Genomic DNA, 16,193 nt, shown 5'->3' on the forward strand with positions numbered 1-16,193 from the left:
AATTTTTTAACTAAGCAATCAACATAAATGCTAATAGACAAATACTTTTGTCCATATAAATTATTAGATTCTTTAATATGGTCAAATCTCATAGTTAATATTTTTTCATATTTTTAATTTTTAGTTATAATAATTTTTTTAAAAAAATTATATGCTAAAAGTTATGTATTATTTGAATTAAAACAAGAAATCAGGCATGTAATCATTCAATCTACATAAATTTCGAAAGTGTCGATCGTTTTATACTTTATACTATAAAACACTGTATCATATTATGGAAACATAAATTTCCATATTATACTTTATACATAAATTTTGAAAGTATCTAAAGTATAATAGAAACTAGAATTTGATCAGCGCCTCCGTGTGGATGTTTGATTTAATTTGTGTTCAATATAAACTCATAAACTGCTGATTTTATAAGAAAATCTCACGTATATTTTTATGTTTTGTAATTTACATATATAGTAGAATATATTATTTTACAGTATAAATGTTTGATAATAATATTTTATTTGCAAAAAAATATTATATTAAAAAATCTATAACTTGTTGCTATTTAATGTAATTGTACTATTCATATATTGATATGTTGTTCCTTTGTAAATTTATTTTAAAATGAAACAATATACTTGTTTTTTTGGCATTAGTTTTCTATGAGCTATTATTAATTTTATGATATTTTATTTACTTAAAAATTAAACTCTCGAAATTTTATATTCGACTAAAATAAATAAGAGAATACTATATATATATGGACAATCCCTTAATTTAAGATCAAGATTTTTTAACTAAGTAATCAACATAAATGCTAATAGATAAATAGTTTTGACCATATAAATTATTAGATTCTTTAATATGGTCAAATCTCATAGTTAATATTGTTTCATATTTGTTGATTATTAGTTATAATAATTTTTAAAATTTAAATCATAAACTAAAAGTTAGGTATTACTCGGATTAAAATTTTGGTGATATAATATTCGTTTTCTTTCAAATCGAGGTGAAATTAACCATGTCAGTTATTAATTTGTTCTTGAGTTAATGCTTACTAAGGAAATAAAAAATAAATCTAAAACCAATTAATATTATTTTCCAAATATTCTAAATTTTATTGAAAATAATAATTTACTTTGTCGATAATTTTTTAAATTTATTTATTTTAATTTATATTTAAAATAAAAAATAATTCTAGAACCAACTAATATTTTACAAAAATATTAGTTACAATTTTTTCAAAAAATATTTAGAATGTGAATATCAATATATATGTTATCATAAAAATTTAGTGACATATATATTACATGTTCTATGTGTTTTTTACTCAATCTCAATCTCTTTCTGACTAAACTTGGTATGTAATTCTATATTTTTGACCGAAATAAGGACGTCTATTATTTCTTATAATACATTACAGATCATAATCATGTCAATATGATAATGACCATCATCCCTATAAATCATAATCATGTCATTAATTGTGTCTATATTAATTCAATTTTATGTGTTTAGTTGAATCACAATGTCAATCATGTCATAAATATTCTTACTATTATGAATTGATATACGAAGCACATAAAATTCAAAATGAAAATTTATAATAAATTGAAATTCTTTAACTTAAGCAACAAGACCTTGAGATTAAAAATTTTCAATAAATGTTTATTGTTTATCAATTTGCATATGAATCAAAAAGATAGGTTATGACCGTAATTTAACCAAATTTTATTAAATATTAAATTTAAATTTCATATGCAAATATAAATAACATTATTCTAAGAAAAGATAGATATTAAGGAAATTTAAATTTGACTGTAATTTATGCAATATTGAAAAATAGAAAACTGATATACGCAATCATCATAATGCATTTTGGTTTCGGTTAATATAAAAAAATTACTATAAATTTATTTAAGTTCTCATAAGTAATTAAAAATCACACACCAAATTTTGGGGATTTAATTGAAAAATATTATTAAAGAAGTTTTTTAAATAATTACAAAAAATCTAACCAATTACAGAGATTGTAAATTACTCTTATAGATTTATACTTTCACAAAATTTACTTCAATTACACTTTACCAATTACACAAGTTTAAAAAAAATCGAACCTTACTTTCTATAATATGCACAATGTCTTTCAATCTTTCATTTTATAACATGTATGTAATATTTGTGACTAAAACATTTACCATTCTAATATCTATTATTAAAAATTCTAATCTCTATTTAGTTCGTTCACTTCGCGCAAAGCGCACGTATCACCTAGTATTCTTTTATTGATAAACGTTTATTTTTTTTTTTGCGAACAACTGTTCCTTTTCGACTGATGCGAACAATTGTTTCCTATTAAGTTATGTATTTATTACGGAAAACAAATTAATTAATGTATTCATTTTTTTAGTGATCTTATAACAAGAAAATAAATGATACATATTTTATAAAAAATCAGAAGACAAATTATCTGTCACGCAATTTACTTAACTGCACCGATTTGAGGTTGAATTTTTTGAAATTTTATATAAAGATATTTCACATAAATAATGTCCTATAGAAATTAAATAATTTCATTTATGATTTTTGTTTTACAAAAGACATATCAAATACTTAACGATTCTACTCACTGCACGTAGCGCGACTCGACCCTAGTAAATTTATAAAACATAAGAAGTATTACTATGTGAGATAATAATAAAACTAATTTTCAGATACATCCAAACTACCGTATATCTTTAAAATTTAAATTTATCCAAATTTTATTTTATTTTTAAATCAAAAATGTGATTGTTAATCAAATTTTTCAAAATTATCTGAAAAGAAAAAACCGAGCCACAAAGAATTAAACTCACAATTTTATCGGGTTCCTAATTATTATTATCCATATCGGACCGCAAACAAAAATATCAAACCGAAACCAAAGCCAAGATTCATAAATAATCGAATAGTTTCTATATCTCTTGAGATGAAAAACAAAAACAAAAACCACAGCAGAACTGAAACCGAAAAAAATTGGAATTAAATCGAAAACTGAATTATCATGCCTTAACATATTAGTGAAAAAGTTGACGGATTAATAAATTTGTCAACAAAAGACATAATTTTGGACTTTGGAAACGCGGTTCAAATAGAATAAACTTTAAAATCGTAATGGCAAAGGTCTAAATAATATACCATATAGAGAACTCTAGATACATTTCATCTATACGCAAAAGCAAAGTTGCCAATTTTACCAATTAAAACTTGGAGTTGTCCAACTAGCAAATTACAAATTTGAAAGTTGCCTACTTTGGAAATTTTTCCCTTTATTTTATTGCCTTCTCGGCGGAAACTCCTCTCAAATGTGGTAATGATGTTCCGTTTACTGTCGTCTGTTCTGATTGGAATTGCCGGTTTTATTTTTCTTGGTTTGTAAATTGTCTTTACCAATAACTTTCGGTTTAGCTTAACGTAAATTTACGAACCATAAAAATACATTTAAAACAAAATACTTGAATCTTAGGGGGTGTTAGTGGGAAACTAATTCACGTTGATTTCAAAAGTCTATGGAATTTAACTTTTGTAAAGATTTTCACTGATTCTAACAATATGTCTTCTTGTATTTATAAAATCCATATACTTTTTGTCTTGATTGTCGATGAAATATTGAGATTCATATTATTGAGATAACTACTACATATTAAGATAACTCTTATGTATATCTAGATAATGATGTAAATAGGTCTTAGTCCTTATCGCTATAGAAGTTTGCTCATGTATATATACTCGGCTATTGCCAACGTAATAAGAAACACATTATACCACAAACTATTTCATGGTATCAGAGCAAAAGATCTGAGAACCCTAAATTTTCTTTCTTTCTTTCACAGCGTTTCTTGACCTACAAGAAACATGGCTGATCCTAATTCTACTCCTACTACCACGATAATCCCTACTACTACTACTACTACGATGATCCCTGCAACTACAGATATCTCTACTTCCTCTCCATACTACTTACACCCTTCTGATAATCCAGGTGCTCTTATCACTTCAGTCTTGCTGCGTGGAGATAACTATTCCGAATGGTCTACGGAATTGACTAATTCCATACAAGCAAAACGAAAGATCGGGTTTATCAATGGAACTATAGCTAAACCATCGACTGAACCTGAGCTTTCTCGATGGCTTGCAACAAACTCGATGCTGGTCGGTTGGATTCGTACTTCTATTGATCCGAAGATACGTTCTACAGTGACGTTTGTTCCTGTAACCAGTCTGATGAGCACTCGCAACTGTGACTCCCGTAAAGAAATACACCCCCTCACGTTCTTCACCCGTTCCAATCAATTGTATAGACGTCTTGTTGGTCGCTTAATCTACCTTACGAACACCCGTCCTGATCTTGGTTATCCTGTCCATATCCTTGCTCAATTTATGCATGCGCCACGACTGCCTCACTGGGAAGCTGCTCTTCGTGTGGTGCGCTACATTAAAGGAACTCCGGGGCAGGGAATTTTTCTTAAAGCTGATGATAATCTTGACATTAGTATCTACTGTGACTCTGACTGGATGGGTTGTCCACTCTCTCGACGATCGTTGAGTGCTTACATTACATTTTTGGGAGACACTCCGGTTTCTTGGCGCACAAAGAAACAGGACACTGTTTCATTATCTTCTGCTGAGGCCGAATATCGGTCTATGTCTGAGGCAGTTAAAGAACTAAAGTGGTTGAAAGGTCTTCTTCAGTCGTTCCGTATCGATCACTCTCATCCGATGAAGCTCTACTGCGATAGCAAGTCTGCCTTATACATTGCTGCCAATCATGTCTTCCATGAGCGGACAAAGCATATCGAGAAAGACTGTCATCATGTTCGTGACGCCATTAAGTCGAAGCTTATTACTACTGAGCATGTTTCTTCTAAAGATCAACTGGCTGACATCCTTACTAAATCGCTCCCTAGACCTCTGTTTGAGTCTCTTCTGTCCAAGTTGGGTGTTCGCAATCTCACACTTCCAACTTGAGGGGGAGTATTGAGATAACTACTACATATTAAGATAACTCTTATGTATATCTAGATAATGATGTAAATAGGTCTTAGTCCTTATCGCTATAGAAGTTTGCTCATGTATATATACTCGGCTATTGCCAACGTAATAAGAAACACATTATACCACAAACTATTTCACATATTAACTTCTGGTTACCACAATTTATATATTTTCCATATAATATATTCAAAATAAGGTAAGTCTATGGTCGTCAATTATTTTGTGCCTTCCATCCATCTTTTAGAGTTTGCAGGTACTACAAATCTCTCTTTTTTATGATCTCTTTCTCTGTTTTTAATCTTTTTATCATAATATCATGTATTCAATTGGTTTGGTTGTGATTTGTGCTGCTTTGAAGTTACGTTTGGTTTTGTTATTTGATTTTTTCTGCAAATTAATACCAACATATGTTCCAAGCTATAATCATAAAATATTTGTATCACAAAATGTCTTCGCAACTTTGATTTTGAATTTATGTATGTGGATTTATCATTTTGATCAGCTATTGTGTGATGTGGAATGTCTTTCACAGTTTTTCTATGAAAAAACAAAATTCTGGGTAACTAAAAAACTAATTTCTTCACATATGCTTTGTTGACTGTTTTTGTAAAAGTGAAACTGAAAAAACAATGTCTCTCACTTGTCGAATATGCTCATTTGATAAAGAGATGTTGGTTTTGTTATCTCAACTTTGAGAATACAAGGGTTAACTCTAGTATTTTAAGAATCATGATTAATGACTTAAAATGTAAAAAATCATTGTGCCAATAACACCATAGTTTAGTAGAATTACAAAATCAGAAAATACTCAACTTTTTGAATAACAAATGATTTTAAATTGATTTACAAAATCATTATCCCAATAACAAAAGATTTATATGGAATTATAAATTCACCACACCAATAACAAAAGACTTTTTAGAACTTTAAGAATTATGTTACCAATAACAATAGAATCTTAAAATTCTTCAAATCTTTACAAATTAGTCTCCCACTAACCCCTCCTTATATTCATACAAAATTCAGAAACCCATTATTAAGGATGTTGTTGATGACTTAATAGAGTTATAGGTAGAGAATATTTATTGACCCAAGCCAAAAAAACATATGAGCATTTAATCTGCATTTAGGTGGATCACATGCAAACCAAATCAATGATTCATGCACCTAGTACTAGGTTTCTGATAAACTCCTCCTATAAATATCTATCTTATCACATCCAATCAACTTACAGTTTTAACATTCTATTAATCAATCGCAAGAAGAAAAAATGATTAAACACCTCTTGACATTTCTCTTTTTGCTCTTTCTTCTCCAGAGCGTATGTGGGTTTGAATATGAAGAAAAAGAGCTTGAGAGCGAAGAAAGTTTGCTTAAGCTCTATAATCGGTGGAGAAGCCACCATCATCTATCTTTGAACGTAACTAATCAAGGTCTGAACAGATACAAGGTGTTCAAACGCAATGCAAAGTACATCCAGAAGATAAACAAAATGAAGTTATCCTACTCTCTGAAGCTCAACCAATTTGCCCATTTAACACCGTCGGAGTTCGTTGATATGCATTCATGTATATCTGAAACGAAGACGATGATCACCAACGCCACCGACTATCAACTTACTGATGTGAAGCCCCCTGAGTCGGTGGACTGGAGAAAACAAGGAGCGGTCACGGAAGTCAAAAATCAAGGCCGATGCGGTAAGCTTATATATGAAATTCGTTCTCTCTACATTATTTACAAAACAAAAAGTTATGTCTTGATTTTATTGTTTATTTTTATATTACCAATATTACTATATGACACCAATTATATTAGAATTTCTATTTGGTAATGACAATGTAAAATCGAAACTTTTTCAGTTTATAACATTAGATCTGCTAATTTTTTGTAGGAAGTTGCTGGGCTTTTTCTACGGCTGCAGCTGTGGAAGGAATAAACTTCCTAAGGACAAAAAGCTTGGTGTCTCTGTCTGCACAAGAGCTGTTAGATTGTAGCTCTGACCTTAATACTTGTGTGCGAGGTAACAGGCCTCTAGCATTCGATTATATTAAAAAGAAAGGAATCACAACCGAGACACATTATCCATATAAGGCGATTAAGGGGTTATGCGATCCTTTGAAAAAAAATGGGCCGAGGGTAACAATAGATTCGTACACCGTTGTACCTGCAAACAATGAATTAGCCCTTCAAATAGCTGTGGCAAGGCAGCCGGTTTCAATTGGAATTGATTCTAGTAGTCCACAATTTATATTCTACTCAAAGGTAACTGAACACCAGCTTTTTATATTGATGCTGATACTCACATTTTTACTAATATATATATATATATAAATCCAACATCTTCAGGGTATAGTAACCGGAAAATGCGGAACCGTTCTCAGTCACGCCATGGCAGCGATCGGGTATGGGATTGACAAGGATGGGACGAAATACTGGCTGGTCAAAAATTCATATGGACCGGAGTGGGGAGAGGATGGTTATGTCCGCATTGAGAGAGATATTCTGGAAAAGGAAGGGCGCTGTGGCATTACCAAGCTAGCTATATACCCGAACAGAACCCCCGTCCGCTAATCCGGATGGTTCAGAAAGCCTGACATAAAATATAACTCTACAAAACGTACTATGTTATTTGCAATATAAGACATTAAAACTTTCGCTAATAGTCTGGTTTATTGTAAACCCTGAGTAAGCACCAAATATAATAAGACTTTTCTTAACTTTTCGTTTACTATGAAACCAGCAATGCAAAGATTAGCAATGGCGACAACACAATACAATACGATACAAAATATATAATTCACATACGGGAAACATGATTAAAAGAGAAACAACAAAAACAGAAAACAAATAACATTAGATATCAAAAAAAATAAAAAAACAAATAACATTAAATGCACGGAAGATAATGATGGTATAGTAAAATAAAGTTTGAGCTTACAAAATAGTAGTATATTAGTTGTCAACAACCACTATGTGTTCTTTTTATTCGTTGTCTGCGTGTCTTAATTTTGATTTTGTATTCAAGATTCTTTAAGAGGAGTTTAATCCAAACCAATAGCTGTAAGTTTTGTTTCTTCTTCTTCTTTCTTCATTTCCTAATAATACTCTGACAACTGACAAGCACTATACAACTTGACCATTATTTATAAAATACTGTAATCACAATAACTTAAAGAAAATAACAAAATCCTCTAACGCTCAAATTTGACTTTAATACAGTTAACTGTTTAATATCTTTTGACCTTTTAGACATTCCCTAAAATACTTTTTTTCTTAATATTTTTGTTTCTGTGTTTACTACTGCTGCGGTGTGTGTAAAAACTACAAGGCTGTTATTAAAATTACCGTTTTTTACTATATAATCAACTCGATTCAAAATTGACTTAAAATCAGTTTTGGATCAAACATTTACTCTGGAATGATATAGTTCAATAAGGTGTGGTTGCTAAACCAACAAGCAAATTATAAATGTTTGACTAGTTTCCTAGTTTTCTTGTTAGCTCAAAACTGATACTCCCTCCGTTTCAAATTATATGTCGTTTTAGAGGAAATTTTTTGTTTCAAAATAAATGTCGTTTTCGGTTTTTAATGCAAAATTTATTGACAATATTCTCTTTTCTATTTTTCTATTGGTTGATACATGGTTAGGTTTATTGGTAATAGTGTTTTTATTTTGGAAATATGTAAAATTAAATGTTTTCTTAATCTGTGTATATAAGGTTAGAACGACATATAATATGAAACGGAGGGAGTATTAAACATTTCCTTGTTGTTTTAGCAACGACTCTTTGTTTAGATATATCATTGCAGTGTAAAGTTTGCTCCGAAACTGAGTTTGTGCCAATTCTATATAAATTTGATTAAATAGTAACAGGGTAAAACTAATAAGAGCTTTGTATTTTTTTGAACGAATACAAAATTATATTCAAACTAAATATTCTTTAAAATAGTTGCAACATTATTTTTAAAAACCACTTGAATGAAACCAAACCTAAAGCCACTCGGAAAGTAACTTGGCTTACACTCCGGTGCTAGCTGAGAAGGAACTTCGTTGAAACCAAACCCAAAGCCACTCGGAAAGTAACCTTCTGACTGTGCCTAGATATCTTCACTTGAAATTAGAGTACAAGAACGATGATCAAGCTTAGTCAGTATAACTCTCCCCAATCTGACCACGCGACCCAAGGGATAAGCTAACACATCAAAGTTGTCTGAAGAGAACATACCAGAGCTTGAAGACGGAGATGAAGAACAGGAGAAGTCCGAAGACTCTCAAAAACAGGTTAGCTCCACCAAAGGCAAGTCTCAATCGTCAGAAATCAAGAGACAGAGACATCGTGACTGTCCTCAAAGAACCCTAAGCCTCCAACTACCTTAATCAAACCAGATAGAGAACTGAACCATATGGACAGGGAGAACCATGTAAATGATACTTGGAGCTAAATACAGAGGCCCTCAACGGAGACCACTACTCTGCCGCTATCTGAGGACAAATATCTTGAGGAGAGGCTCTACAAACTTTGAATCTTCGCAACCAAAGGACACGTCGGGAGGCTGGTCGGAGAAAGGAGGATGGGTAGCTACTCTCTCAACCTAGACTCGCTGACCAGAGGCTTGGATCTGACCCATATCTGACGCCGACACACAAGAGAGACAGAAGATCAAAGCCACCGATGGTCTTAAACGCTCACGACCTCTCCTACATTCCAGGGAAGAGAGGCACGAACCTCTACTTCTGACTAGGTCTGAAACTTCAGAAATCCAGAATCGCAGGGACAAGAAGGAAGCGACACTGTTAGATAGGATCAGTGGGTGTGGCTAAGATAAGAAGAAACTGACGGGGCAGGAGACCAACGGCAAAACAGTGTCGTCAGCCTCCTTGAAAAAAGGACTGAGATGTTTGAAGCTAGGGTTTGGCGGCGGAGGTGGGGAGAGACCAAAAAGAAACTTTCTCTCTCTCTTGTTTTTCTTAACGATTTTTTATGTTTTTCTTCGTTCTCTTGTTTTTCGATGTTATGAATGACAGAATGAGTATAGCTTGTCTCATCTTTGCTTCCCCATGTCGTTGTCCATTTCCTTCACTCTAAATAGAAGCCACAGCCTGAAAAAATATATTTGAAAAAAACAATGTTGTTCTGTCTTGGGAGCTATATGTTGCCATCTCCACAATTGAAGTACTGTACATTCCTTTGATAGTCTATACCGAAAATATTAGATGTCAAAAATTTCCATGTCTTTTGTGAAAGGGTGATATGCTCAAATTTACTATTTGAACTATTCGGTAATGTTATAATTGATGCATCACTTAAAATCAAATCCAAAGACACTCAGATGAGTGTTTCACAAAAAGAAGGGTCTCAGATGACACAATAGATTTATGACTTTAAATTAAGCTAGACAGTAACAAAAAAGCAATAAAAGATAGAAATGTAAACAGTTGTAAATAATGGAAGAAAGCGCAAGACCTAGGAAGATCAACAAAAATTCAAAATTACAGTTAAACATATACTAATGGTTTATGAAGAATAATTCTAAAACCCAAATCACAATGCTCAAATCAATAAAATTTCGTTGAAGAGACTATCTATGCCTATATCCTATAATTCCAAATCTTTTTTGCGGATTCAATCAGTTTAGACAAGTATTAGGAACATGTTTGATAAGTTCAATAAATCCCTAAACATAATTTCTTTGTGAATAGTTATTTTGTTCATCTACGAAGATTTCAGGAAGTCAGTAACACTATCGTGTCTATCAATTTCCTAAGATCTAGATTTTAGGTTGTTAGTTAAAATCTAGTATTAAAAATAATCCAGATGAAGAATTCTATAAATTGCCCTAGAAGTTCATCCTTAAATCTAGAAAACCATAAATTTAACATGTGGTTTACTTAGACATGATCAATAACACACAAATCATAATCTTAATAAACTGCATAAATACATTAAAGTAAAATACATGAGTTAGAAATATGCTCTCTACTGAGTTCTGATTTATATATCCAACCTTTCTTTTATCTCTTTTCTCGCTTCACCCGGTCTATTTTTCTCTACTTTTAAGAGTGTCATTTTATTTTATTTTCTATAGACTGATTTTATTGGACAGACATCCATGAGATACAAGAACTAATGGTGGTTGCCACCATAACCTTATTCACTTCTTTTTTTACCTCTATCTCTTCATTTTTTATTCATTTTGTCATTATTATTTTTTATTGAAAAGAAGAGAGAGGGGAACCATACTCACAAGTAATAATCATTTCAACACGAATAAGGAGTACAATCCGGTGTATACCAAACCCCAAGATAAAAAAAATGAGTAGATTAATTTGGAGGCCAATTTTGGATCCTTCATGCATTCTCACTTGCATGAATATAATTGGCAGGTCAATCCAATTTAGCGTTTTCCAATGATACAAAATGGGGCTAAACATCAGTTAGATGGTTAGTTCCAAAAAAGCTCTTAGTTCACAGCTGACTCTATTTTTACTCAGTAGAAAGAAACAGCTAACACTAAAAACAAACACAATTTTCAGTAACTACTTCCCTCAGAATTAAACAACACTGTCTCCAATGTTATACAACCTGAAGTTGGCGAAAGAAACAAAGAAAATGAAGTAAAAACTAGAAAATAAGACATATATTTGTTTCATATGAATCAAACACTTACCAGTGGGTTGTATCCCAACAAATACTTATTTTAAGTCATTAGCTCGATTTTTGGAGGCCATAATCAATATCGATGAAAATGGGAACCTGATCCAAAACAATCACTAATTTTCAGTATCTTGAGATTAATCATGCTGCTCATAAAACACTAAACATCATCATCTCCTTATCTTTCGATAAAAACCGCTCGAACATTTGCAAATGGCTGTGAAAAACTTATGATGTACACTTTGTATTCAATGACACTATCTGAGCAGCTTTGAGGAACCAATGCCAACTGAAAATCACCATTGATCTTCTTCTTCTTCTTCTTTAAACATATGCTAATGGTTTATGAAAGAATATTCTATAACTCAATTAAAATGCTCAAATCAATAAAATTTTGTTGCAAAGACTATCCTAGCCATCCTAAAATTCCAAATCTCTCGGCAATTTCAATCAATTCAAACAAGTATTAAGAACATGTTTGATAAGTTCACTAAATCCGAAACCAAATCTCTTTGTTAATAGCTAATTTGTTCATTTACGATTATTGTAGGCAATCAGTAACACTATCGGGTCTACAGTTTTCCTAAGATCTAGATTTCAATTCATACCAATGATGTATAAAGAAAACTGCATAAATAAATAGATAGATAATAATGGAGTCCAATCAAAAATCTCTCTGGATCTTCTCTCCAACTCTATAAATCCTAGAAAACTTTTTTGCTGTGAAAAACAAGAATACAAGAAAGCTCTCTTTTCCTCTAACAATTTGGCAAAGTATATATATCTAGGTTAAAACTTGTTAGGGGTAATCTTTTAATTTGGTGAAGTCTTGGACTATAAGTCGGCTGGAACCAATACGGGCTTATGCGCTCTCGATATCGATAAATGGTACAAGATGTACATTGATCGATTATAATGTCTTCATATCGACCTTTGGGATTGCTAGATGGTCAGCTCGGGTGTCTTCTCCAATTATCTCCAAAATACTCCAAAAACATCACTTTCTTCCAAATCACTCTTGAATCTACAAATATGCTAAATATACTCTATAATAGTATAATTAGTAGTTAAAATACTTACAAACCATGGGACTTATTCAAAGGAAATCACAGCGATATGCATCCCATTAGCTAAAGAAGTTTCCAATGGAGAGAGAAGGAAAATATTTCCCTTGAAGTATCTTCTGTTCTTGATTTAGAAGAGTTCAAGACCGATTTAGAAGAGTTCAAGACCTTGGGCAAAAGGAGTAACAACACTCTTTAATTGAAAGACAAACAAGAAAATGAATGTGGGCCAGAAGAGGTATTACAAATTGTCTCCTTTTGGAATAAACGAGTGTGGGAACCCGGTGGAGTATTAACTGACCATGATAAGTTGAGGCTCTGTTTTAGTGTTGGTTTGGAAATCAAAGCTTTTTATGTGAATCAGAGGATGCGGGTGGTGCAACAGCGGCCATATAAGATCAGAACCTGCAAAGATAAGAACAATGACGTGTTGTTCTAGACGTCTTTTGAAGATATAGATGCTTGTTGGCAAGAGATAGTAACCATTGCTCTTGGAGTTGGAGTTTCTCTTGAATGCAGTGAGTTGGTGTGTTCAGTGATGATAAAGCTTGGTGAGGAGAGTTCACAGAAAAATATAGAGAATTTCAGGTCACTGGAGAAGGCAGATTCAGACATTAACTCATTACTGAACGTTCTGGAACCAGTTCTGCCAAGCAGTAGTCGACTGCTAGTTACAGGCCTGAGACAATTTACTTTTGCTGGTATGAAGTTTTACTTAAAGCACAATGGAGATTTTGGATATTTTTGAGCAAAAAGAAAATGAAGATGAGTACTGAAGAATTGTTGAGAACATCAAGGAGCCAAAGATGTTTGCTTAACGCTTCTGTCTCTAATAGCTTAACAAAACCGAGCCAAAATTGTAGTTTCTTTGGGTTCCTTGTGCAGTGGAAATGGTATTCTCCAGAACAGTCTTATCAAGCTTTCAGTGTCTTGTTTCTGAAGTTGTGGACATGGCAGAAAAAAAGACAAGTTCTTTGCATCAAGATGGCTGCCGACGCTGTGCTGGTTGTTTCTCATCATCACAGGAGATTAAGAAGCTTTTATGGTACTCAACAGAAGATTCAAATCGATGGCTTTATCTCTTTGACAAAGAGTCCATTTTGCAGGTTCCTTGTGATGTGTTTATATGACAATCTTCTGCAAATTTTGAGTTCTTCTGGTCATTTATTGTTGAGGCACGAAGTTGTGTTCCAGCCACTTGCTTCTCCCAAAGCTCTGCCACATTACCTTATTATGGAGATAAGAAACAACAAGCGACTTGAAGTTGAAGTTACTCTTCATATGAAGAAGGTTCACGGTTACAACATTGTTATATCCAGCATCTTTATCCATTGGAAGGAGGTCCCTCCAGACCAAGTACCCATGTCTGTTGGGATGGCACTGTTTGAATCTACGACCTCAATATTTTGTGAACTACATGCTGTCAAGGTTCATCTCTTAGGACAAAGATGTTCTGAAGGAGGGAGTATTCTGACAGGATAAGTCAAATATCATACTTATCGTTACCTAATTGGTCTAAAAAAAAGTTACATCACTTAAGTTCATACAAGAGCTTCGCGTACAAACTATGTATTTCGAGTTGATCTTTCTTCATTCGTGATCATCTCCAAAGCTTTTGTTTACCCGTTTTTCGAATTTACAGTAGGATTTCTGATCTATCCTATCGAGTTTCCCGTCTCATCGCCACAGCCGTCCTTTGTACTTTCTCAAATATTTTTTTGTCGACATTGTTCTTATTAAATCCATAAAGGATGTAAACTGATTCTGGTACAACTTGATCTAGATTAAGCCACAAAACAAACCAAAAGAACAAGATTAGAAAAAGTGAAATCCATGTGTACAACTCTTATGGTCTGTGTCAGAGATCCAGGTCTTCATCACACTTTTTCGTCGGCTACGATCAAACACTCCGTGTGGCTCATCTTCTCCAATGAAACTTGAAGCAAATTAAATTTTCTCCGTGTGGCTTATATGGTGAAAAACTCTGAAATTTTCTTTCTGAAATGAGTTATTCTTAGGTTCATCCCTAAATGAATCTCTACGTTCACCAACCAATAGTGTTTGAGTATTTGATATTTGATATCTTTAAAAAAACAAAAATTAATTTCCAAACTATATTATATTTTAAAAATAAAAATTCATAAAAATAGTAATAGTTAAAAAAAATTAATATAGTTAAGCTCTCAACAAAATATTAAACCCTATACCATAAATCCTAAACCCTAAAATTTTATGTAAATCTTAAACCCTAAAATTTTAGGTACACCTTAAACCTTTTGATAAATCTTAAACCCTAAATCATAAATATTAAAATTTAAATCTTAATAACACTAAACCCTAAATCCTAATCACTAAACCCTAAACCCTTGGATAAATTCTGAACTTTTGGATAAATTATAAACTCAAACAATATATATTGGTCGGTAAACTTACATGTTCATGATTTATCCAGGGGTTCGGGATTTATCCAAAGGTTTAGGGTTTAGTGATTAGGATTTAAGGTTTAGTGTTATTATGATTTAGTTTTTAATATTTATGATTTAAGGTTTTGGATTTATCAAAAAGCTTAGGATTTACCTAAAATTTTTGGGTTTAGGATTTAGAGTATATGCTTTAGTATTTTATTAAAAGCTTAATAATAAAGATTTATTTATTTTTTTGTAACTATTACTATTTTTATGCATTTATATTTTTTTTATTTTAATATAATTTGGAAATTCAATTATGTTTTATTTTTAAAAGATATCAAATACTCAAAAACTATTGATTGGTGAAGTTCATCCTAAGAGGTGAACCCAAGAATAATTCTTCTCAAATGGACATGCATAGATTTAAAACCTCAGCTATATTCATTTAATGAAAAACATATAAAACTCGTTAGGTTTCAAATAATTTCCATAATATTTAGTGTAAATTAAAAATAATTGCCAGTGTATAGTAAATATGTAAATCAAAATGTCATCTCAAAAAAGACATTTTGTTTTAATTGTATAGATGAAGTCCGATCTGTTGTATACTAAATTCTAAGACAAAAAAATTGAATAGATTAATAGATAAGAGTGAGGCTAAAGCATCAGTTAGATGGTTTGTTCCAAAACCTATTTTCTCCGTATGTGTAACATATCAACAATATTTCTACATTTCTCAATCACAAAAGCAAAATAAATTACTAATTTATTACACTACAAGGTTGATCCCCAAAAAAAAAAATTATAACGCTACATAAAACGACAACAGCCTCGGGCACTCTCTCGAAGCACTCCAAGAGAATATGCTTGACTCCACCTCCTCATAGCATAATTGGCAACCACCTCCTACCCATAAGCCTCGCGCTCTGAACCGGCAAGAGCTCCTTTTGAAACCTTCCACAAGAAGATCCATAGAAATACATAAAGCTTGAGAGTTGAAACAGTCCAATGCACATCTGCTATACATGCATCAACAG

General features: G+C 32.1%; 1 protein-coding gene across 1 annotated transcript; it reads left to right on the forward strand.

The window, feature by feature from the left end:
* The first annotated feature begins 6,249 nt into the window (after positions 1-6,249).
* Positions 6,250-7,756, forward strand: LOC108831751 (KDEL-tailed cysteine endopeptidase CEP2-like). The gene is made up of 3 exons (XM_018605267.2): positions 6,250-6,725; positions 6,920-7,290; positions 7,375-7,756. Exons 1-3 carry the CDS (start codon positions 6,299-6,301, stop codon positions 7,597-7,599), a joined length of 1,023 nt encoding a protein of 340 aa, XP_018460769.1. The 5' UTR covers positions 6,250-6,298; the 3' UTR covers positions 7,600-7,756.
* Positions 7,757-16,193: the final 8,437 nt, after the last annotated feature.

This window comes from Raphanus sativus, chromosome 9, assembly GCF_000801105.2.
Source record: "Raphanus sativus cultivar WK10039 chromosome 9, ASM80110v3, whole genome shotgun sequence".
Classification (NCBI taxonomy): domain Eukaryota; kingdom Viridiplantae; phylum Streptophyta; class Magnoliopsida; order Brassicales; family Brassicaceae; genus Raphanus; species Raphanus sativus.

Bases quoted from the DNA above. Each gene is read 5' to 3' on its own strand.
- LOC108831751 (XM_018605267.2), top strand. From the start codon at position 6,299: ATGATTAAACACCTCTTGACATTTCTCTTTTTGCTCTTTCTTCTCCAG. The intron at 6,726-6,919 runs GTAAGCTTATAT...AATTTTTTGTAG, and splicing joins CAAAAATCAAGGCCGATGCG to GAAGTTGCTGGGCTTTTTCT. The intron at 7,291-7,374 runs GTAACTGAACAC...CAACATCTTCAG, and splicing joins AATTTATATTCTACTCAAAG to GGTATAGTAACCGGAAAATG.